Source organism: Pyxicephalus adspersus, chromosome 3, assembly GCF_032062135.1.
Source record: "Pyxicephalus adspersus chromosome 3, UCB_Pads_2.0, whole genome shotgun sequence".
In the NCBI taxonomy this organism is placed as follows: domain Eukaryota; kingdom Metazoa; phylum Chordata; class Amphibia; order Anura; family Pyxicephalidae; genus Pyxicephalus; species Pyxicephalus adspersus.
Window position 1 is genome coordinate 131,759,003 of NC_092860.1, and position 24,307 is coordinate 131,783,309.

Here is a 24,307-nt window from a genome sequence, read left to right on the forward strand (position 1 = left end):
ATTTTGCTTGTTTTAAAAATATTTTTTTACCTATGGCTCCGCTTAAAAAAAACAAGTGTCTAAACAAAAATGGATTTCTCTGAAACAAATGCCAGTCCTTCTCAGTACATAATGTACCCTGTGCTGTCACACCTCTAAATACAAACTGGAGTCAGCTGCCAGGCAGACATTTGGAGATAACTGGTAGGAGTATTTGAAAAACCTAATAGCTGACTCTCATATAGGTCACTGTAAATCCATTCCGGTCACAGTCCCAGAGCACATCTGTTTTAGTAAAGGCGCTTGTTCCTTAAACGTGGCATTTGGACTTCACAGGCAGAGCGGCCGAGAAGGCCGTAAATTACCGCCGCTGAAGCTATTTTGCCTAAATATATGCTGCTTTATAGTCATAATGGTAAGCCGTCATAATGCTGTCATTGAAGGCAGAGCACAGATCAGCTCAACGAGCATAAAATTTTAAATTGTCAACAATCCAGTTTCATTTTGACTCCTGCTAAATTGTTATTGTAAAACAGGACTTTGTTTAAGCACAGGCAAAAACATGTGTAACTTATATTGAAAAATCACTTTATTATTGCCATGTAGTATAATATATTAACACATATTTAAAACTTGTAGGGCTAACTCTGTAAGTTAATCACCAGTCGGGTCTGATAAAATATGGCCACTTTCAATGAAACTTGAAATTTACCGCAGGAAGCTGTATAACTTGGTAGAAAGTCTGTAAAGTTTAACTTAACCTTATGCAATCTGGAAGTAGAATGATGTGGTCATACATGTATGTGCAATTGTAAACCTTGGATTGGGGGGTGTGAAGAAGATGAGGACATTAGCTACAATAGGCACAGGATGAATGCAAGATATAAACTGGAAACAACTAACATTTAGACAAGTGTCTTCTGTGGTCACATAAATTGCAACATTTTCATATTTGAGTTTGATACTAAACCCCTTACAAACCTGAAAAGCCAGAACAGGATATAAGGGGATAAAATACATTCAAGAATAGTAGGTTAAAACATCAAGAAATGGATACAGATGATGTTATATGCAAACCTCAAATTTTCTTGTAGTCAGGCTTCATCCTGCTTATTGCCACCACCTTAACCTAATCATTCACCACCAAGGCCATCCATCACCACGAAGAAGCAATGGGAAGGCTCAGAACAAGAGGCCAAGCTTCAGTTGGTAACACGAAAAGTTGAGATTTGCAAAAAAGCATCAGCAGTTTATGTGGATCTACTGATTGTGTTGATTTGCAGTTTTCCCTGAAGGTTACCTCTACGTATGCATTGTTTCACCATATGCTCAGTTGTAATTGCCCATGTTTACCTTAAAGTGGTGGTACAGCTTAGTCAGATGCGCTTTGGAGGAAAGTAGTGAATGAGCAAGAGTGGCTCTTTGGCAAGGGCATTTGAGAAAATCTAAATGAGTCAAACTTCAAAGAGAACTTGTCAATGTTAGCCAAATAAAGTTAATTCTCTCTTTGCCTAGGTCAGTTATTATAGCTGAAATGAGGGGTTGGAGAGGGGAGTAAAATAAGATTGATATCTGCCTCCTGACCTCACACACTACACTTTTCTGAATATTAGAATATAATTGAGAGTATTCAGACAGTCAGCAACTGTCAATACCCTTGTAACCTCTGATTGCCCTAAAAATTGCATATTTCATTCCAGTATAGGCAATCAGGTTGCACCACCCAGTTCCAATTAGGGAGAGAGATGAATCCCTAGATTATTTTTAGTAATTTTTTTTGTCTATTTTTTTAATTGACATTTTATTGTATTTTTATTTTTTTTTCAATATTATTAATTTTAATTCTGAACATTTCTATATTTTCAGGGTAGAGTCTCAAGTGTTAACTATTGATAAGTGAAGCAGTCAGTTGAGTTGGCTCTGTTCTGGATATCTGTCATCACGCTTCTGTGTTCTGCTAGCTTCCTTGGTGGAGAGGTTGCCTTCTCTAGTGCTCAATTCATTAAAGTCTCATGAGCTTCGGAGTCACTCAGGTCTGCCAGCACCTGTCATCAGAACACACTGGCCCTGTAGTTCTTAATTAAACTTACAGATGTGTATCTGCTTGGCCGTTCCATGCTGCAGCCTTTCGTGTACAGAGCCAAACTTTGTTTTAATGGGCAGCTGTCACAGTACAGTTCTTGCATGTACCATGTTACATTGTGAATTATTATACAGCGTATATAATGTAAGATATTGTGTTAGCATGTATTTATATTACCATGGTGAATTAGTAATCTGTTATACATCAGGGGGTTTTATAGCCAAATTAGCAGAACCCAGGCTACATGGGTTGCATTCAAATGCAATATATGTATATAAAAGTAGCCGTGCTGTGTAATTGGACTACTGATGACGCTTACGCGATAAAATGGTTTATGGCCATAATGCGTCACACATCTGAAAACTCTGCCTTCATCAAGAGCTTCATGGCATTTCTTTGAATTCCTTTACGTATTCAGTAGGCAAGTGGAATACGCCAAGCACTCGAAGGCAGCTGTTGTGCACCAGTAATAAATTTACAACAATTCAAGTGTGTGTACTAAAAAAACTTCAAGAGAAGCATGACATTTCCCCAGTGTGATTTTTAACATGATGAAAATCATTCTGCTAGCCTTTCATTACCCAGAATCTATAGCTTAAGAAAATTTAGCTGGCAGCAATTTTCTGATACTCAGTGCTGCAATGTGAACAGTACAATTTCATAGAATGCGATGCAATTCCAATGCAATTTACCTGCACATTTTGGGAGGGTGTTCAGGTTTATTAGTACACTATCTGGTTTAACAAAAGCCCTGATCATTGACCATTTGCTGGACTCCTTTCATGAAGGTTTAAAAAAGTTAAAATAGTAATAAATATTATTTGAATTCTATATTTTTTGATGCTTGTATCCCTTTAAATGTTGTGGCTTTACCCTTCTGTGAATCCACTGAATTGAATTTCCAGTTTTCTTTACACATACATTGATTTATTCAGTAGCAAACATTGCTTAAGTTTTTATCACAGCTGGTCCCCCGGAGTCTAGAACTGCTGACCCCTTTAGGTTTAAGTTCATATGCTTTGGTGTTTTTAGGCACAGACTCCGCCATGATGTCTAAAAGCAGTTGCAAAACACAAAGCTATTTTCGTACAGTTGCTTTGAAATCGATAAGGCTGTTGCATGAGGTTTGTCTATGGAATTTCTCCAAGGACCCGAGCAAGCAAACGTGCAGACATTTTAAAAGGTTGGGAGATGATCAGTTAAATGACAGGCCATGAGAAAGACATGGGCTTTTGGATGAGAGAAAACCAGACAAAGAAAAGAGACAAATTAGCAATAAATGTGTAAATTTAAAAGCTACTTATCTGTGTCTGCTTTTTATTATTGCATGCATGCTTTGGAAAATAAAATGCTTTATAAACTTTTAGACCTGTAGAAGAGAATGAAGACAGCCTTAAAGGATCCTGTTCTGAGAGATTATGAAGGTTGTCGTTTCCCAACACTTGTTTTGGTATAGTAATTGTATAAGTATAAATAGTATAAGTATAATATAGTATATAAGTATTGTATAAGTATAAATAGTATAAGTATATTATAGTATAAGTATAAATAGTATAAGTATATTATAGTAAATAAGTATAGTATAAGTATAATATAGTATATAAGTATAGTATCAGTATAAATAGTATAGGTATATTATATAGTATAAGTATAAATAGTATAAGTATATTATAGTATATAAGTATAATATACGTATAATATAGTATATAAGTATAGTATAGTATAAATAGTAAAGGTATAATATAAAATATAAGTATAGTATAAGTATAAATAGTATAAGGAATAATGACATTTTTCTGACACTTTTTTATGGCATTCAAACAGGGATTGAGGAAGGGAAAAAGTCATTGGTGGCCTATGTTATAGCTTGTGTAGTTTGATGATATCATGGTGTGTTAGCCATGACATTATTAGCTTCAAGTGCCCATCGCCCGATTGATATATTGCTAATCATCATTACTGCCACTATCTCCACTTAAAAGTGCCAAGTGCAGCGGTAGTGTAAGTCTATGCCACTGATCACTATATTTAAAAGTAGCAATCACAGCTAATAAAATGCCGAGCAGATACTGATATATTCAAAAAAACATTACATGCATAAAGTAATCTGATGATCATTTAGAGATCCTTGTTATGACATATGATGAAAATTGTGCATGTGCTGTTTGATGATTCTATACAATCAAACCAAAGGCAAATCAGATTCTTAGTATTAAGAAGAGTAACATGGCTGGACCCAGAAAATGCAGAATGCTTTTAGGCAGTTGGGAAAAGTCTCATCAGTTTAAGCTTCCTTGCTATTTTGGAGCTGGAACGCAGAGCGGCATTGTAAGATCTTTAAAGGTGAAGTAAAGGGGACAGGATTATTGTAATTGTATCCCTGCCTTTCTCTGCCCTCTGTTATATAACCTTCCTTGTCTTGTGTTTTACCCTCCCCAAAAACAACATTTCTGTGCCGACCATTGACTTGTACACTAGTTCAGCTTCAAAGTGTTAAATATCAAAGATGATTATTTAAAAGTAAAATGTATTTACATTATTGAAAAGGTTCTCAAAATTCTATTTCACACCCCTACTGTGTAGTTACGGACTGCATTATACCTGACCTTTTGCTTCAAAATGTTCTTTTGTTCTTTTTTTTCTCTTTCTTCTTTTTTTATGCGACAAAAAAAAAACTTTTTGTCTGAAATAAAACGGGATGAATCAGCCCCAACAGTAACACTCAGTCTGCCAAAAAGGTGGACAAGATAACGAGAAATTAGCTCTGTGAATCAGAGCTAAAAAAAGCTTAGCAATTACCAAAAAAGGAAGCATATGGTAGCTATCTGCATTGACTAGGGTGAACAAGTTTTGTAGTATTTCAGATAATTCTCTAGTGCCTGCTATTTTAAGTCTGTGGGTAAGCTGGGACTGGAGTGTTTCACCATTGTGTCTCTTTAACCCATGCCACACAAGCTAAGCCAATAATCTGTCTGACTTTTATGATACAAAAAACAGACCTACAAATAGATCATTGATAGAGACAAGAGGGGATATTTCCTAACAACCGCACAGCAACAAATTTGCATTCTGTTGCTTAGTTAGAGCTGACTGCTGGTGATACTGGGCATACATGTGATGATTAATTGGCTACTGTCACAAGGCATTCATTGTTTATAAATATCCTCACATATACAGTAGGTGGTCTTAGAGGAAAGTGTGGGACTTTGGTGGCACACGTTCATGGTGTGGGTTCTCTGTAGTCTTAAAGTAAAACTTTCATTAGAGTACTTTGGGCACTGTCATTGCTGACCATCATCCTAAAATGAAAGTCTAGCTGCTGTACCGTTTTCTCTAGCTTTATTAATGATCAGAAAACGTTTAGAAGTCCTTTACTTTTTATAGTTCTGTGCTTCAGTATCCAAATCAGATTTTGAGCAATCAAGTGGAATTTCCTGGAGATCTCAGCAATGGCCCTTTAAGTAGGCTACTTCCCAGTTTTGGTTGACATTATTGGGGCTATTTCACTAAAGGAATGTAGGTTGTTTGCAGAGCAATGTGAACGATCTCCTTGCAAGTTCACCAAAATTGCAAATTTCATAAAACTGGACACTTCAGTAGAACGGTCTCACTTGCAGATCTGTGAAATATGGTTGCATTGCAAACAAGGAGACCTCTACATCAGTAAACAAACAGCCAGTAAACCATCAACCATCACTAGCTACAGCATTGAACACCTAAATGGAATCCAGGTGTCATTGTTAAGAGAACAATATCTTGATTGTTTCACCACTTGTTGTGTCACCAGTAGTCACCAACATCTACATTCTGCTTTCAACACATAGCTGATACTATGAATGTAGCTGGATCATGTATTCTGAAAGGCGTATTGAAGATTATGAGCACTAAATTGTAGTGGCTAGGAACTAAGGGGTCAATTCAGTTCGAACAAACTAAATATTAAGTTTTTTAGGCCCTTTGGTAAATGATCATTACACTGCAAAACACAGCAGAAGTATCACTTGGACATCAGAGCTTTAGAAGTCAGGACATGTTGCTTACAAAACTTTTTGTAAAGGTGGAGAGAACCTGGAGTATGTAATTATCATGGCACCGCAAGTCAGTCTGAGTTTACCTGTGTACAAAGTTACGGATCAGGTTTGGGAGGTTTAGCAAACTCGTTCACACTCCAAACTGGTTATAGGTAGATATCTGTCTGCAATAAATTCCTCCCTGTAAATGCATGTCTGAAGGTCACTTGATAACTTATAAATCTATAGATTGTTCTCTATAAAGGGTTTTAGCTAAGTCCAACATTCTATAAAAGGCAACCAAAATTCCAGTCCGATGTAAAGATTGAAGCTATGCATTGCATTCACTAAGCCTTAGTGAGGAGTTTAGATGAATTCATTTATTTATTGTTATGAGGGGTTTTACATAACATTACAAAATAAAATTAATATCTATTAGGTGTGTTAGGTAAGTGCAAAAACACGTGTGACTGTTTAGCTGGGTATGTTATGCTGTACTTTGCAATACAACGCTGTACTGTATTGTACTTCTATGCACACAGTTGCCTTCCTCCGAAGATGATAATCTTTTACCAAGGGGAAAATTTGCCTCTTTTCGGTGTTTAACCCATAATTTTTTGTATGCTGGGTGGGAAAAAAATTCTAGGCAGGTGGCAGCCCTTGTACAGTGACCCAACAATTCAGTACCCACCCAAAAACAGCTGGGTGGTTACTGAAAATTGCTGGGTGGTGCACCCAGCTAAATGGGGCTGGGGAGAACACTGCCCTTTTCATTGGTTTAAGATTCGTAATCAGGTTGTTCTAGACACTTGGCTATATAAGGCTTAACCATTTTACCTATAATTTGTCCTAACACATTGCATTTCAAGAAAAGTAGCAAAAATGTGTGTCCCATGCATCTGGTTTGATCAGCAAAGGAAACACAGGAAGACTTAGTACGTTAAGTCCAAGTGCAAATAACCACGCTGCATACTCAAGAATATATGACAAAAGGAATATTGTGCTCCGAAGTGATAGTCACCTAAAAATGTTCTAAGTATGTGTGGTTCAGGATGTACATTTGGAAAGGCATTGAAGGGCCATGCTGAACATGGTAAATTGTTTTTGCAGAGTCTGCTTCCAGTAAACTTCCCAGAACAGCTAATTTTTCACTAGTGGTTCAAAATTGTGTACTCATGACAAATGTTTCTTTGCTGAACAGCTACTTGACCTTCCATATGGGCATAGCTTTACAGTTGTTTAGTGCGCACAAATACAGGACTAGTATCCTGGCATAATATCCCTCTAGCTTCTATTTAGGATCAGTGATACAATATTAAATTAAATAGAAAAGAATATGTTGGATATCTATTGATGTGTTTATTGTTCTCCAAGAGATTGACACTTTTGATAAGTGCTTTGACCCTTGGGATTTTTGAGGACACCTTCATACAGATTTAGCAAAGGTAATCAACCATGGCCACGTATCTAACAAGACCATGCAAAACCACTATGGGATTTTGTCTGTTGTGCTGTCCTGTAAATGTACCTATTGGGTTAAATAACAATAGTCTAATAGTCTGATAAGTCCTTGTGATTAGACATCTTCAGGGACATTTCCTAGGAAGAAAGCAAATTAAACAAGTGACTGGAAATTAAACATAGACAGTGGCGATGGTCTTCTATCATCTTGAGAATTGCTCTTCTAGATGTGTTGGAAATTGTTCTCTCTGTCTTTCATGTCCTATCCTATCAATTCATTTGTAGCTTACTAAAGAACTTTCAGCAACCAAGTATTTCTCAAATCACCTAAAGCAACATTCATTACTAGTTTTACAAAGTCAACTTCTTTTGTTACCGAGCCATCCTTCCCCCTAGCGATCTCAATCTAGTAGAAGCTTTCACGGTTACAGGTAATGCATTTATTTACTAATCAGCAAATTACTTTACGCAGTCAGTAAATGTTAAGGTCTGAAGACTGATAAGATCATTTGCTTTCAGGTGTTTTCTCAATATTGTTCTCAGCATCAAGTATAAATTGAAAAGAGTGACCTTTTGATACTGACTCAAATTGACTGCATTTCTAAAGATTCCGTGGTTTCAATTACCATAAATTTTTCATATTGGACCTACAACCAAAGCATCGGCTCCAGAAAAACTGTATCTTATCGTTAGCTTGTTAATGCACTCAGCTTGGCGATAGCTTGTTCCTGGATATTTTCCTTTTTTACAATCAAAGCTTGGTGTCAAGGACATAACAGATATGAATAAAGTTTACACAAGTAAAATCTAATCACTAATTGACTTAAAAAATGTGAATACAGCCTATGGTCACAGTGAAGCATATCCCTCTTGAGATTTGACTTCTTTGTGGCTCACAGAGATGAAAGTCCAGTGTTACTGTTTGTAAGGTACTGAGATATTTTTCTGACTTCCTAGGAGATGTTTAATTACCAGCCCTATTGAAGTGTCCATCATAAAATGAACACAAGTTTAGAAAAGAATGAACTTGTTCTTTGTGATCGATCACATTGCGTCAGTTAAAATGCTTTTACTTCTTTCACATAAATAAAAAAGAAAATTATGGAAATGTAAAAATATGCAGAAATGATCTTAGTTTCCAATGCTACAGCATGTTTCTAAGGAAAGCCACCGTCTTGGCCTTGGGAGCCAATCAAAGTGCAACAAACATTACATTTGTTATATAAAATATTTGTAAACAGAAATTTGCAAAGTATTAAGGAGGTTTACAAGACATCTACTCATAAGGTGGAATCCACCATGCTGTTGGTGGATTTCAGTACAAAAACATTTATCCATTTCCTCTGTTAATGACAGAATCATTTTGTCAGTGCTTGACAAAAAAGGCTTGTCTGTACTTGGCACATTCGCTATGTTACTTTGGCATTTGGGCATCGCGATATTGCCTAGGTTTGAATAGTTTACTTTTTTTGTATTGGGTTTTTTCCTGCTTCTTGCTACAATCCAAGAACATACTGGTCGGTTAATTGGCATCTGACTAAACTGGCCCTAATCACAATTTCCTACATGACTGGTCCCTAGCCTTTTTTGAGAAAGGAGGAGGTTTGGACATCAAGCGAGCAACCCATCCCTGTAAAAAACAACATCTGCTGCTGAAACAACAGCGTGATTTGATGTGCCTAGTGGCACAGAAAGACATGCACACAACACTTTTCTCTTTTTAATAATGACTAATGACTCGCAGACAATATTAACTGTAAGCCCCAGCAAACTGAAATCTTCTGACTTTACAAGATTTTAATAAATTCAGTAGAGATTTACAGTATAAACTGCAGAAGACAGCACAGCTTTACTCTTAATATTAAATTAACAGTGATGTATGGAAATATTAAATCACTTTAAATGATATAACAGCAAATAAGGCTTCACAAAAAACAGCAGAAAAGGTAAGCATAGCAGAATACTGAAGGTAAAGTTTATCCTTTTTAGTATTCTACATATTCTAGCAAATTCACATCTGAATGACCAGAAAACAGAATCATTTTGGAAAAAATTCTGATAAATCAAACGTTTTTTTAATTGACTTTTTTTCTTATGGATTGCAGAGGTCTTGTGTTAGTCCCTCATGTCATGGTGGTCAGTGACTTGACCCTAATCTCCCTAAAATTATCATTTGTTTGATATTTTTTTAACTGCAGTTGCAATGTCTAATGTAAAGGAGACGTGAGCAAAATGTCAGCAGACTGTATCAAAAATAAAAGACATGAGCTATCAGGATTTTAATAATACAGGTTCTTAAATGCTTTTTTTCCTTTTAAATCAGCCAAGTCCACCTTCATGACCCAGCCTATAAATTTGGATAGCCACTTATTCTAGAATAGCGAACATGGCTTTAACATCAGCCGCTCTGATGTACCATCTGTCTGTAAGGGAGTACCGGAGACCTAAAATCCTGCAACCCTTTATTCATCTGTATGTCAATAACTCCATCTGACACCTCCAATATTTCATACCAGCTCTTTCTGACTCTATTTTTATGGCATTGTCCCCAAGGAACAGCTTTATGGGGGGCCATATTTCATTTTCCATCTCTAAGACGTGTATGAAGAGGTAAAGCCTGTAGCAGTATAAGTGGATGCAAATACTTGACACCATAAAGCTATTGGAAAGCCTATGAAAAGCTGTAACAGAGAAGCTTTTTTTCCACATTCAGATGAAAGGATGTGAGAATCAGCTTTCTGATCTATTATTTAAAAAAGAAAGCAATATATCTCATTCAGTTGTATATTCCCTAAAATAAATGTTCTCCAGTAACCTTGCACATCAGCCATTTTTCTTCATAGATGAGTTTACCATGTAGAGGAAAAATAGAATGTATATTCCTTTCTATTGGTGAAACTGCCAGACTGAAATACTAAACATGGTTAATAAAAAGAACTAATAATCCTATTCATTGTTATTACTGTAATACTATTACTGCTACATGTTGGTTCCTTTATCCGGGTTTGCAGTGTTTGGTTTCAGTCTCTTTTTCTTTCTGCCCCTAAAGGGGTTTTGTGGGTGAACTTTAATGTAATGCTGCTATAGACCCTCAACTATACGATTTTTGTGTATTTTTAATATACAGAAGCAATGGAATAGCTAGATTTAACTAGGATGGTGAAGATTTTTCAATCAGACATGTAAATGAAAGAATCACTGTGTTGCAATTATAGCACCAAATTAGGTCTTGACCAAGATTTGTGAATGCGTCACTCAGGATTCCCCGCCATAAAACTACACTACTTTCATTTAGTGATTGAAGTGAAACCAAGGATGGTTATTGGGTCATCATGATTTATCCATGCGTTAAGATGAGTGTTTTGTATTGTGACCCATGTCTTTGTATCATGGCATGCATAAATACATTATGACACAAATCTAAGTGCATCAGTGTGCAAGGTTGTGATGCATGTTGACATTTAATAAAAAATGCAGTGCATCGCCTATTGAACACATGCAACTATGCATGTTAATGTGTGCTGTATTTTTTGATGCATTTCTATTAATGTCAATAGAAAATGCATCAGGGAGAAATATTCATAGGTGTAAATCCATTTGGATGCATTTCAGTGGAATTGGCCAGAACTTCCATGGGCTTTCTACAGAAATTTTACATAGCATAGAAATGCACTTCTATTGGGAAAAAGAAGGAGTAATACAACCTTGTTACCTAAATAATAAGTAACAGGTTTTATATCGGCACCCTTTTATAAGGAATTAAAGTGAACCTCTCAGCTAATAAAAAGGCCTTCCAATGGCAGATGCATTATTAGAACTGTTAGGCAGAAAGTTCTAACAATGTGACAGTCCCCATATTTCTGTATAAAGTCAGATCTGAGCTGATTACATAATCTGAGCCCCCCAAAATATTCTCTAACAGCTTATAAAGACGTTACTACATATTTGTCTGGAGTTTCTGTTTAATCTAGCTATCTTTCACACATGCCTTCAAGCTTGTGTCCTTCCCACCTTTTTTTGATTGATTTGCCATTCTAGAGCCCCATCCTTTCCTATCCTGCTAATAAATTTGTTTCTATATAAATAGCAATTTGGGATAATTAGAAATAATAGCTTCGTCAGAAATATAAAGGTTACCTTGCAGAGTCATTTTAGTAAGTAATGGGCCGCTCTATCGTGTCACTTCCTAAACAGACATGTGTTAGTCGGCAAGTGTGCTTCATCTGTTGTGACGTTGATTTATTTGCTGCATAAATTGGGACACAGGCAATAATATAATGTGACATTAATTGTTTAGCGAAGTCGGCTTTGTTACATGCCATGCTTTCTCTTGGGCGTTTGATTGCTGAAACTTGTACAAAACTAATTGAGTCTGCTCCGCAGAAGACCCGTGCCCACGGAATATGTCAGCCAGTCTATCTGCAACTGAAGCCACTAATCACTTACATTACACATTCTCTGTCTCTCCGCACAGCTCACAAATGGAGTTTGGATGCTTTAATTGTGAAATTATAATTGTCTGATACTATTCCAAATTCATTCACATTGATGAAGTTAAAATTCCAGTCTTCCTGAATAAAATATATAAATAAAGAAACATGGGAGGATAGCAAACTTTAGTGTACGTGCATACCTGTTTCTATTTATTTGCAGATCTTAAGATAGGGCATTCCAGGTCATTTGCAGAAATATTTTTAAATACAGCAATAGGTAATATTGCTGTAATTGGAAGCATCTAACCCAGTGTTTCTCAACCAAGGTTTTGTGGAAACCTAGGGCTCATCTAGAGATTGCTTGGGATTCCTTGAGCCATGAGTTATGTGTGACTCTTGGCTAAGTTTAACTGACCCCAATAATATTTTTGGCTATCTGTATGGGTGACAATTCTTCCCAATGGGCAGCAATATAAGAGGCATGCTTCGCACTGACCACCACACTAATATACTGGGAATCATAGCAGGGGATCCCTAAGATCTAAAAGTTATTTCAAGGGTTCCCCCATATTATATAGCTTGAGAAAGTTTCATCTAACATGTTCCTTACTGTCTCCGGTACCACCCTGTTGATTTCAGGGGCTGACTAGGAGGCGCAGGATGGGTCAAAGTGCCAGCTTTTCCAAATGATTTGGCACTTGCATAAAAGCAAAATGGACTGGAAGCTACAAGGCCTTCTCTAAGACATCTCTATGTATGTCAAATGCAGCCTTAGGAGCTTACATTTACATTTCTTTACCAGTTTAAAGTCTCTTTGGGTCAAACGCTCCTCCAATACTTGCTTTTACTGTGGCCTGTGTCACTCTGTTCCTCCATTGAAGACAGGAATCTAATATCTTGTATAAGCTCCATGTGGGATGTTGGTGGAAAGAAGTAGTGGTGTTTACATGCTCCTCTATACCGTACGGTTAATGAGGAGTGGTGGAGTGAGTATCAGCAGGTGGCTGCTTGTTACTACAAGAGAATCTGTCATTCTGTCATTTTGCCCTGTAGAATGCATCAAATTCTCTTTTACCACCTTAGGGTGCTAATAAGTTTATTTTACATTCTTTAAATATACTGGGATTAAATTAATGTGTAATTAATAAAGATTTTCCTGAGATAAGGTGTGGAGAAGTGGACACAGAAAAGGTTGAAGTTGAAGAGCTGTGCAAATGAACTATACATACCAAGTACATTTGCAAAGGGATTATAGTCGTGTTTATTTTCTATTGTTTTGCAGTTATGGTATATTTCTGTTTTAGTTATAAATAGTTTTTAATGCAGTTCATTAACAGCTTTGTTCCCCATTTGAGCATATAGTCAATGTGGTTTACTGGTAAGCCTGGTGTATATGCTAAAGACACAGGGCCAGCAGTGTCTCCTGTGACAAATGCAGAGAGAGTGTGGGCCATTTGTTGACAGCCCAGACTTTTAGTGTCACACATTTGCTCGGTAAACAGGCACTCATTGCAAGATTGTGCCACAGCTGGAGAGATGGCACCATGCCATGGTAATATAGGGCATCTGTTTGACTGCACTGCAAAGCCCCGCTCACAGCTTAATAAATTGCTTACTGATTTGTTCTGTTCTGGAAAGTCGTATCCATTTATTTTTGCTTGCGTCTAATCTTTTTTTTTTCCAAGGTATTGTTTGTGAAATTCTAAATTCAAGCAACATAACTTGACAACATGCTATAATTTTCCATAGAGTGCCAACTTAGCTATTGCTGTGAGCACTGCATGTTGAAACCTGGTAGTGTAGTGGAAAGTATTGACCAGTTAAAAAAATACTTTATTCACCAAAGGAAGGAAATTCGGATACCTCAATCATAGTGTTCTCAGTCATAGAGTGTTCAGCTGTGCTGGGAGGTTTCTGCTGTCCAAGCTTGCAGTGTTTTCAGGAGAGAGAAGTTGTTGCAGAGAAAAGCCAATTATCCAGTCTTTCATGGTTATTGATGAAAGATATGCTCAGCTTTTCAAATGTGCACTTACTGTGCATTATATTTTATAGTATAATTTAAAATGTAGCAGAGTATATTAATATGCAGGGGGTGAGGATCTTGTTTTGATGATAAATAGTAGATAACTTTAATTAAACTTGAAACAAACCTAAGCATTTTAAAGAAGAAAAAATAGAAAAGTCCAACTCTACCGCTTCTTGTTTTTAAATCTTCCTATTGGTATCTGTGTGATGAAAAGCCCCAAAAACCAATAGGGAGGTTTGGATATAGAGAAGGGCACCTCCAAAAAATAACACCAGGCTAATAACATCTGAGGTTAAGACTTTACATACAGCCATTTCTATGATATCGATGTATAGTAATAAAACTTGATTGAACTCTACACCTCTATAAGATTGGTGTCTTCTTCACTCAAATCTAACTCTGGTCCATAGTGCTGGTGCCAGGAATTTTTATAGGAAGGTCTCCCTAGTCGAGTCTTTCAGAGAAATAATAAATCGGAATTATTCAGCCCAATAAGGCCTACCTGTGAATTAAAGTACACCAAACATAAAATGCATATATTTTAAGATCATAGTAAATAGAAGTGTATTTATTCCATATTTATTTTTTTGGTAGACCGATCCTTTTGAAGGAAAACTCAAACCATTCTACACTGGCAATACAGAGTGTGGGGAGACTTGGCTTTGGCCTCTAATTGCTGAATTAGAACCTTGAATTAAAATATGCTTTATCTGCCTTATAGAGTTAAGGAAAATGGAAACCAAATCTTTGCCAAAAAGGCCTTCATGCTTTATACTGGCAGGATAACATTTTTACTATATAAGTAGAATAATGCTTTAAACCACCATCAATTTTTTTTTAGCTAACAACAACTAATACCAAGACTGTGACATGTAATTACAAACCAGTGACACTGAATGTATGTACTAGGTATAGGTTAACTACTTGTGAGATGATGGCACTTTATTTCACTATTGACACATTCAATTATTGTCCTTGCAGAAAATAGAGGAGGAGAATGAAGAGAACCTGCTAGCAGTTCTTACAGAAACACTGGACAGTCTCCCTGTGGACGAGGATGGATTGCCTTCCTTCGACGCATTGACAGATGGAGATGTGACCAGTGAACATGATCCCAGCCTTTCCTCCCTGCCTGACGGCACCCCTCCAACACAGGAGGCAGAAGAGCCGTCACTAGTAAGAACCCTTCCTACTGTTTAACAGGAATTGGATGTGCTTCTGGCTACCCGCTGCATGGGTATGATGTAGTCAAAATAAGGTTTGGACTTAAATATTAGGTAGAAAAATCGAAAACAGCTGTACTGAAATTTGCAAATGAAAGATCAGAGGAGGCACCGTTGATCTGGAAAGCGCATGGGTGTGTTTATTTAGGAACACTTATTTTTAACATCCGACATTGATCCGTAACAGGATCTTGGGCCCATAATCAATACTATCTGTTTCAATACTTTTAAGGCAAGAGAGCTTTATTGACCAGCATAAGCTGAATTTACACATACATGCAAGCAGTTATGGCAGCTTCTCTTGTAACTAGATATGTTGCTTCTGAACCCTGTCAGTGGAAAGAATGACAAGTCAAGGGTTTTGGAAAGGAAGGAAATGAAATAATGGTGTACATGGTCATTTTTATTCAACTTCATCATGCAAAAAGCATTTCCCACGCTTTGGTAATTCAAAATGGATATTCTAATGTAGTTATTTCCAACCAGTGGATTGGAAGCTTCTTGTGGTTCTCAGGCACATTTGAAGTTGCTTGGCTAACTTCTTAAGGCGTTGATTATCTCTCTGGTGACTGCTGCCATATTGCACAGTTCCTCTGACCATGGAGTCAAGCATATGTTGTCTAATTGCTGTGTTTTGTTCTGAAATTCCCTGTTTCTGCCCCTGGAGTACATCCTTTTTATATTCTCTCTGGGTTTCCATTGGGGTTGGGGCAATTTCATTATTATGTTGTTTGCTACTATAAAGAGAATGGGTTAAAGAGAGAGTCCTGCCTATCATCATGCTAGAATGAGATCTTCCCCACAAGCCTTATTACAAACATTAACAATACACAAACTTCTAAACACTTAAATACATCTTTGGGTAGATTCCCACCGTATTGGTCCTTAGCCTGGTCTGAACCTTTTTTCTTCTTAATAACTTACTAATAATGCAATATGCTAAATATTTCATTGGTTTGATCTGGCAAGCTGTTTTGTTTGTTTCACCATTGTTTTTTTATTTAAAAAATCCCGTCATTGGGTCTGTGTGTCTGTGACAGATGCATAACACCCTTTTTATGATAGGGGGAACGAGCCAAAATCTATCTATACATTTACATAGAACTTAATTTAAAAAGTTTTTCATGCAAGATTCACGCAATCATCACTTTATTTGGCCACATTTGTGTATATTATAATGAGGCCAATAAAAATGGTTCTATTATGAAAGCATACAACGATGATGGTGCGGTCATCGAGATAACGCAATTGTTAGGAAGACATAACCTGGCACACTGGGATCTACTGTCTTCCAATAGAATCCTTTAGTAAATGTATAAATTTGGGATGAAACCATTTATAAGTATATCACAACTATTTCCTGATAATAATCCAAAATGGTTAAGGATATAGCTAGTCTAGGGTAACTATATAAAGGATTGCACACATGTTAAGATTTGTGGGACTCCAGCATAACTAGGTGAAAACTGTGTCCCATTATTGAAATCTTTTTCTGTAACACAATAATATACCCGTGAACTACTGTTGCACTCAAACATAAACATTAGCCGATTGTAGTCCAGCAGTTACGATTTTGGCAGGGTAAGATATTGGTACAGCTGTCCATGGGGCACAGGCAGAGATGGACATCATCATGGGCTGTGTAGTAAAGTATAAACCACGCTGGAAAATATTCACCAGCAACCCTTTATTTATATACTCATAGGTTATAAGCATGCAAGTGCTATGTCATATGGTGAAAAGATCTTTTGCTGACACACAATCTGACCTCTATCTTTCATTGTTTAGCCCAGCTAATTAACCACAGGTCCCAGCATGCTCCGTTAACTAGCAGCTGCTTAGGATTCAGCAGTAACAACAGTTAAACAGCTAGAAATCGGCGGGTTCCTTTTCTCAGTTTGTCCATTACAGGAGAGCATTTTGTCTTGCAGTAAAAGCAAACCATGTAATGATCGCTGTGTTATAACAAGCTCTTGTAACTGTGTTTATGTGGTGTTGATTGCATTTCTTCCCGCACATAAAAGTATACTCCTATAATCTCTTATGACTAATTTTAACTAACCGCGCTATATCTTAAAATGCATAATTGCAATCCTGGTTAGCATGTAATATCTTCTTTCTCATTTTATTTTTTTTTTCTTTAGCTTAAGAAGCTTTTACTGGCTCCAGCGAACCCTCAGCTGATTTATAATGAATGTGTCGGACTCAGCGCACACAACCATGCAAGCCCTAATCAGAGGATCAGAACAAGCTCTGCACCTGTTAAGGTACAAGCCTTTTCCCTTTGATCCTGCAGAAATAAAATGCAATAATGATTCATGAAAGGTGGAATAATGTATGTGCATAGCACTATTACTTCACAAATGATCAGTCCTCTATGTTGCTGTATAAAAAATCCCATGTTGAGTTTAAGAGAAAAAGCCTTCTGCTATGGCCCACTGTGTCACTTGGCCCTCTTCAATCCCACATGGACACCCCTACTATTCCACCGCTGTTGGGCTCTGTCTACTATGATGGTTTTGTGGTGAACTTACAACCTGTACGGAACCAAACCCATGCTTGCCCATCACTAATCTTCTGCTGATAACAATCAGTAATTTGTTATTTTTAGGAAAAGCTCTAGTTAGAATAAAAAATATAGGGCTTATATTGCTAACTCTATTTTTTAGATCTTGCTAGTGTCCTTGCTCATCCTCTGGCCTCTTCTATGAGTGCATGTTTCTATTGCTGTTTTCCTGGTCAGGTTGCATTAATCATTCAGGTTAAGCAATAAAACTTGCTTTTCAAAATACAGTAGTTGAGGAAAACTGATAAGTTATCTTTTCAGTTATCTGTGTCATTTGAAAACACCAGACAGTTGTGTGTTTGTGGATTTTATTAATGATTAGTGTTTGCGGCCTTCTTAGGTTGGCAGCATTCAGAGATCTGTGCAGTAACAAGTATCTTGTAAAATGTATGCATAAACGTTGTCATATATTTTATTTATCATATATTGAAGATAAAGTTGAGTATAATTGTTTATTGTTTTGACTGCAAAGTGAGTGAGTTGACCACATATGCAGAACAGTTCAGGAAAGCAAACTGCCAGCTGCCATCATCCTCCATATATAGGGCATGGAAGTTTTGGGTAGACTTGCCTACTTTTCAAGGGATCTAGACTCCACAATGCAAGAAAGGTAGTACTACCATGTATTATAGGGTCAGTTCACATACCTGCATGTTTCTAAATCATGGGGTGACCCACAGGAAACACAAGAAGAACACATTCTGGGACATTTGTGCTGCAGTGCTAAATTTGAACCCATACACTGATTTTCAACTAACACTGCTTGGTTACCTTTGAGAACACAGGCACTTTTTTGTTTCCCTCAGCAGAAATGGGAAGCAGGGATGTATGTTAGGAAGAAACACATTGACGTGATATATATGTAGTTCTTTTTATATAACATTAGTACAGAGTGCACATCCATTGCAAACTCGGTGCTGTTTAAATAATGTTCCCTTACTGTCCACATTAGCTGAAAAATAAGCATTTTAGGGACACTTAGGAGAACTGTGAAATGCTGCTCAGTAGCATCAGGTAACAAATAAACATTAAGCGGTTTTAATCCTGTACTTTATAAAGGAGAGACTGTAAAAGCAAGAAGCGCCTCTGTTTCTGGGGATAACAGTGAGACAATGTACGAATGAAATAAAATTTTGTATAGGCGGCAATTGGGAATTTTAAATGCAATTTTCTTGCCTTGTTCTGCAAACAATTATTCACAGATCATAGACCCGGTGCACATATTGTGAACACTTCACAGAATTAATAAAAGTCAAAAGACAAGTTGAGTATTTTTTTTTTCACAAAATGTTGTTAACTAATTTCATTTTTCTCTTTCTTTTCCCCTGCCTTCTTCTTCCTTCTTTTCTCCTCTGTCTTGACTACCAATGCTCTACCATTTTTCTTTCTGTATATCATTATTTCTCTATTTGTCTTTTTATTTATCTTCCTCTCTTTTCCCCTTTCTTTTGCTCTTTCTCTATCGCTGTTACGTTTCTTTCTCTCTCTCCTTTACTCTATCTTTTCCTCACATTGAAGAGCGAGAACTGTTGGAGCAATAAACCCAGAAACATTTGTCAACCGCAGAAGCCACAGAGGCGCCCCTGCTCGGAGCTCCTTAAGTACCTGACTGCAAATGATGACTCTCCTCAGACCAAATCAACAGAGAGCAGGACGAATAACAGACTTGACAAATGCACCAAAAAGAAGCCCTGCTTGCATCCTCAGCCACATTTTCAAGGTAGTGCTGGGACTCACAGATGTGCTGTACTTGTATTGAATTTAAAGATAATCTTTGGATAATAACTTAACACATTTAACTATGTATGTTCTAAGTCTATCCAAAGTTTCCGTTGGGGTCGATTCGATGATTTAGCCATGTAAATTGGAATTTATCTGATTATCATAAAATCCCAGTTATTTGTATCACCCATGCACACGATTTGGGTATTTAAAGTGATAACTGGTTCACCATCCTTTAGTAAATAACCCCACTTCAATGTTTCCATAGTAAAGAAGTGAAGTGTAATGTATTTACTATGTTCAAACTGGCATCTCTTGGTACTATCATGAAACTATCAACTATTCCTTTATATTCCTTCAACCCCTAATGTTAACTTGAAAAATTAATACATGGTAATGTTTGGGCAGTGATCCTCTAAATATCAATAACAGTCAGTGTACAACAAGAGTAAAAGAAATCCAATGTCAAGATAGTCAAGTCTAGGATACAGCTGTCAACTTTCTGAAGCTGTTCCATTTACAAAACTATATAATGCACAGCAGTGTCCTAGTTGCAATGGTTATTTAGATTCGTCCAGCTTGGCATATGGATGACTAAATGAGAATTTGCTAAGGACAAGCTATTTATTCAGGATTGGTTTCTTTTTGGTTCAACAACTTTCCATTATCAATTGGATATAGGCAAGTGTGTGATAGCAGTCGGACCTGTGTTGTTCATATGGGAACTGCATTTTCCCAATGGGAGTTTAAAAGCAAGCTAATATAGCTGAGAAGGTGGCCAGATGTACATATAGAGCATAGTAACATAGTCAGATCATTGGTGTTGCCTTGGAATCCATTTATCAGATACTCCATACTTGCAATTCTTGCACCTGGCCGTGTCTCATACTTTGCTTACATACATTAATCAGGAAGCTACCCCCTTGTCTTGCAATCCTTCCAGCTTCATCATACAACCCAATGTACTGCGCCTGTCATAAGCCAGTCCCTTGCCAGTGCTGCAGGGCAAGCCCAAGAGACGCTTTGCTGTGAAGTGTCTGCAGTTTTGCCTTTTTAATGTCTGATGGCTTACTTTGCTACATTACTATTCCTTATGTAACGCAGAAAATATCCATTGCGCTTTCCGCTTATTTTTATTGCTAGCTTGCCTTCCTAATGGGTAATTTTCCACATGCTAATTCCAGAAGGGCTTTAGAATTTTTTTCTCTCTGTATACGCACTTATCTATAAATCAACTCTCCTTACTCCTACATGCAAAACAGGGCAATAAGCTGTTTCCTTAAATGGAAACTATTTACAAGATATATTTAGGGATGCTGAATAAATTAATTGGGCTTTGCAGTTTTATAAGAAAGGTTTCACTAAACTTTCTTTTCTTGCAATCTGTGTTTAAAAGAGTGTAATTGTAAACGTAGGTACGATTCCAACCTCAGAAATGATACAAGAATACCTAATTTTTGCACCAACAGTGTAATAGAAATTTACAGTATCTACAGATAATAATTTAGAACAATTTCTGCTTTACTGAGCAAACACGTTACCTGATTTATGAAAACATTAAAAACTTCAAAAAGTAGCACTTCTATGGCTTTAAAAAAAATACCTGAGAATGGCAATGTATAAAAGCATCATGTGAATCTCTATCCTCAGGCAGATGTGCGAAAATGTCAGGAATCTCAACAAAAAACACAGAATATAAGACATAAGAGATTTGCATCAAATAATATATTCCTTATTGCAGCACAGAGATAAGAAAAGAATCCATATAAGGGAGTTTATTATTCAACAGCCTCTGCCACTTGTAATCTTTGTGCTGGAACAAAAGCTAAGTATTTTTAAAGCTTAACCCCTTGCTGCCCATACGGGGATGTGTGCTTGTCTGAGATCAGCACCTAGCACACACTGCAGACATTATTTATGGCAGTAATGGTCTGCATTCCAGTTAGTTGGGTTCCTTTCTTTATGGGAGATATGAGTCTCAATGTGATACTTTCTATGTATGCAGTTGTTTCCTATGCTGCCTGTGTGGGACCATTATTTGTATTCATTATACTTCATTCTAACATGTTTATTCTAAGTCTGCAAAAGCTTCAGAGCCCATAGTATAATATCTTCGACTGCTTCAGTGGCCGTCAGAGCCAAGGCAGCAGTGATCAAGCATTAGTCTTGTTTAGTTTTATAACATAAGGCTTGTATTTTTTTTTTAATGATTGGAGAGTCTAGCCGACTTCATAAAAAAAGTATTAAAGAGAAGTGGAGGTTTGTAGCAGCCAATTAAATGTGTAGCTGCCTTTTTATTTTATTACTGCATATTATATATTAAAAAAAGGAAAAAAAAACAACTTCTATCAATGCAATAATTCCTTTTCTTCATTGTTTTGTAATGAGTCAACCTGTATTGGTTTGTAGAGCTGTAAAGTACCCAGAGCAATCCTTGTTCAGTTTGGGTTTTATCGTTTAAAAAATACTGCACACTGTACATTTAGAAAGTGAACTGTTTATGAAAGTGATGACCATTGTAAGGATAATGAGCAAATTGATCAATTTCCATATTCACTCAGCACACCGGTAAAGTGGTCCAATGTCCCACTCGCCAATTTACTATTCAGTTCAACAAAGTGCATTTCATATACCAGTGATGTCGATGAGGGGCAGATGACTATTCCTTGTGACCACTTACATCAAAATGAAAATCATTGGATCCCTTTTTGGCTGACCGCTGAGCATTATGCTAAATGAAATTTTGTACCGGATGAATTAAAACAGAAATAAACCAACAGGTGATATAGAAACAGCAATGTAACTGTAGTTGAGTAATTGTAGTTGAGTTGTATTAATGAAGTATTTTCTTTTCATTTGCAGCCAAGTCAACGAGCCTGTCACTTCCTCTGACACCCGAGTCACCAAAGTAAGTATTGAGCATCGTCAAGCTGTGTTGGCAAGGGATGGGTGTCTTCTCGTCTTGGCTACAATAGCTCCATTTCAGCTTGTTTTTATAAATATGCGCTGTCTTCCAGTGACCCCAAGGGTTCCCCATTTGAGAGCAAGAGTATTGAACGAACCTTAAGTGTGGAGCTCTCTGGAACTGCAGGTAAGGAGCATTCTTTTCATTCTTCATTTAATTGTAAGAACTCCTAAATACCCCAAAAAATGGTAATTTTATTGATGTTGCTAATTTTGGATCTGCTTCCTTTAGAAAGGTTACATCTGAATAAATATATATATATATATATATATTTATATTTAAAGATATTTATATATATTATGGACCAGTTAACATATATCTGTAGCTGAGCATTAACGTTGTTTGATGCAGTGCTATTCATTTTTAATGACGCCCAGTGCACCTTCAGAGAGCATTGCACTGCGCCGAAGGGCAACACATCGTTTTATATCCTTTGTGGCTATTGAGAAGTAAACATTTTCCTGAACAGTATTCATTTTATTGACAGTAGCAGCTTCTGTATTTAAACAGCATTCCCCTGGTATCATTTTGAGAGCTGGAATTGCTAATACAGATATAGGAGCATCACTAGGGAGAAAGGACCGGACACACAACATACACGTAATAAAGTTTTTTGTGAGATGCACGGGGCACCCAATGTCCACAAATGCTTTAAAATAAAAAACCTAAGTTCAGCTATAAAAAGTGTGAAATCTTTTTCATCATACCTGATGAAGAGACGTAGGTGTTTGAAAGCTTTCATTAAAAATCTATTGAGTTGAGACAATAAATTGTGTCATTTTAGCTCCACTTTTTTTCTGTTTTCATTGACGGCTAAATTCAACATAAATCATCCTGCTGCTCGCTATACTTTTATATAAGCTTCATTTATGCCTGTTAATTGCCTAGTTACATTCTTTCTGTGCAGACAGTTCTCCTACATTCTGTCAGCGAACTCACAGGGGATGATGGCTGGTGGTTTAGTTAAACAAGTATAACAGGCTTGCGCTAGACACGGTAACATATTTCATCTTCAGGTAGAATATGCTGTAAGTAGCAAGAGTCTGATCAAAGAAAAAGAGCCTTGGGCTTGTACGACTTGCTTTTCATGCATCTTTCACTCACTTTTCTTAGGTCTCTGGTACAAAGTTTAAAACAGTTGTAGACTTTTAGGGCTTTATTTAATAGTAAGAGGTATGGAGTGGAAACTACTGGTAATCAGTTCACTTTTATACTGATAGAAGCTGTTTTTTGATTGGTTGGTTTGAAATGTTTTACAATACATGCACCTACAAAGGATATTTTATTGTACATTTTTTTACTACCTGTTAGGAATATATAAAATCAATAATGTCTGTTTTTTTCATGTTTTTGGTACAGGTGCACTTTAAAACTTTTTTTAAATAAAATACTTCTTTTTTTAATTGATTTTTGCCTCTTGGTGTTGCTGATCTTCAGCCAATTTGCAACATGTAAAGCTTATGTGTGATTTAATTATTTAGGATTATATAAACTTTATCTGTACTATGGCAGGGATTTGTGTTTGGCTGCTGTGAGTGTTTATACTTTGCCTGTTGCATTATATGTGTTGTGATGGCAGTAGTATTTTCCAGCAAGTTTGTATTGGTTACAAAAGACTTGCTAACACCCATTGTTCCACAATCGCCTAAAGGCTTTGGTGCCACCAAAGAGGGTTACTGGCATTACACAGATCATTCAGATATCCCTGTTTAATTTAGTTCAGTAAATCTTTGTGTTGGTCTTGTTTGACATCTATGCTTCTTGCCAACAGATGTCTTGTTGGCAGACGTGTCACGTGTCACATATATCTTTTTTTATGTGATGTATGCAATTTAAATG

General features: G+C 36.8%; 1 protein-coding gene across 2 annotated transcripts in view; it reads left to right on the forward strand.

Annotated features, from left to right (window-relative positions):
- Positions 1-24,307, forward strand: part of PPARGC1A (PPARG coactivator 1 alpha) — an 808,090-nt gene that overhangs the window by 756,625 nt on the left and 27,158 nt on the right. For both annotated transcript variants that reach the window (XM_072406385.1, XM_072406386.1), the window contains 5 exons: positions 14,974-15,168; positions 17,360-17,482; positions 19,300-19,501; positions 22,366-22,411; positions 22,521-22,594. In XM_072406385.1, coding sequence (XP_072262486.1) covers positions 14,974-15,168; positions 17,360-17,482; positions 19,300-19,501; positions 22,366-22,411; positions 22,521-22,594 — 640 coding nt within the window. The remainder of the gene's footprint in view (positions 1-14,973; positions 15,169-17,359; positions 17,483-19,299; positions 19,502-22,365; positions 22,412-22,520; positions 22,595-24,307) is intronic.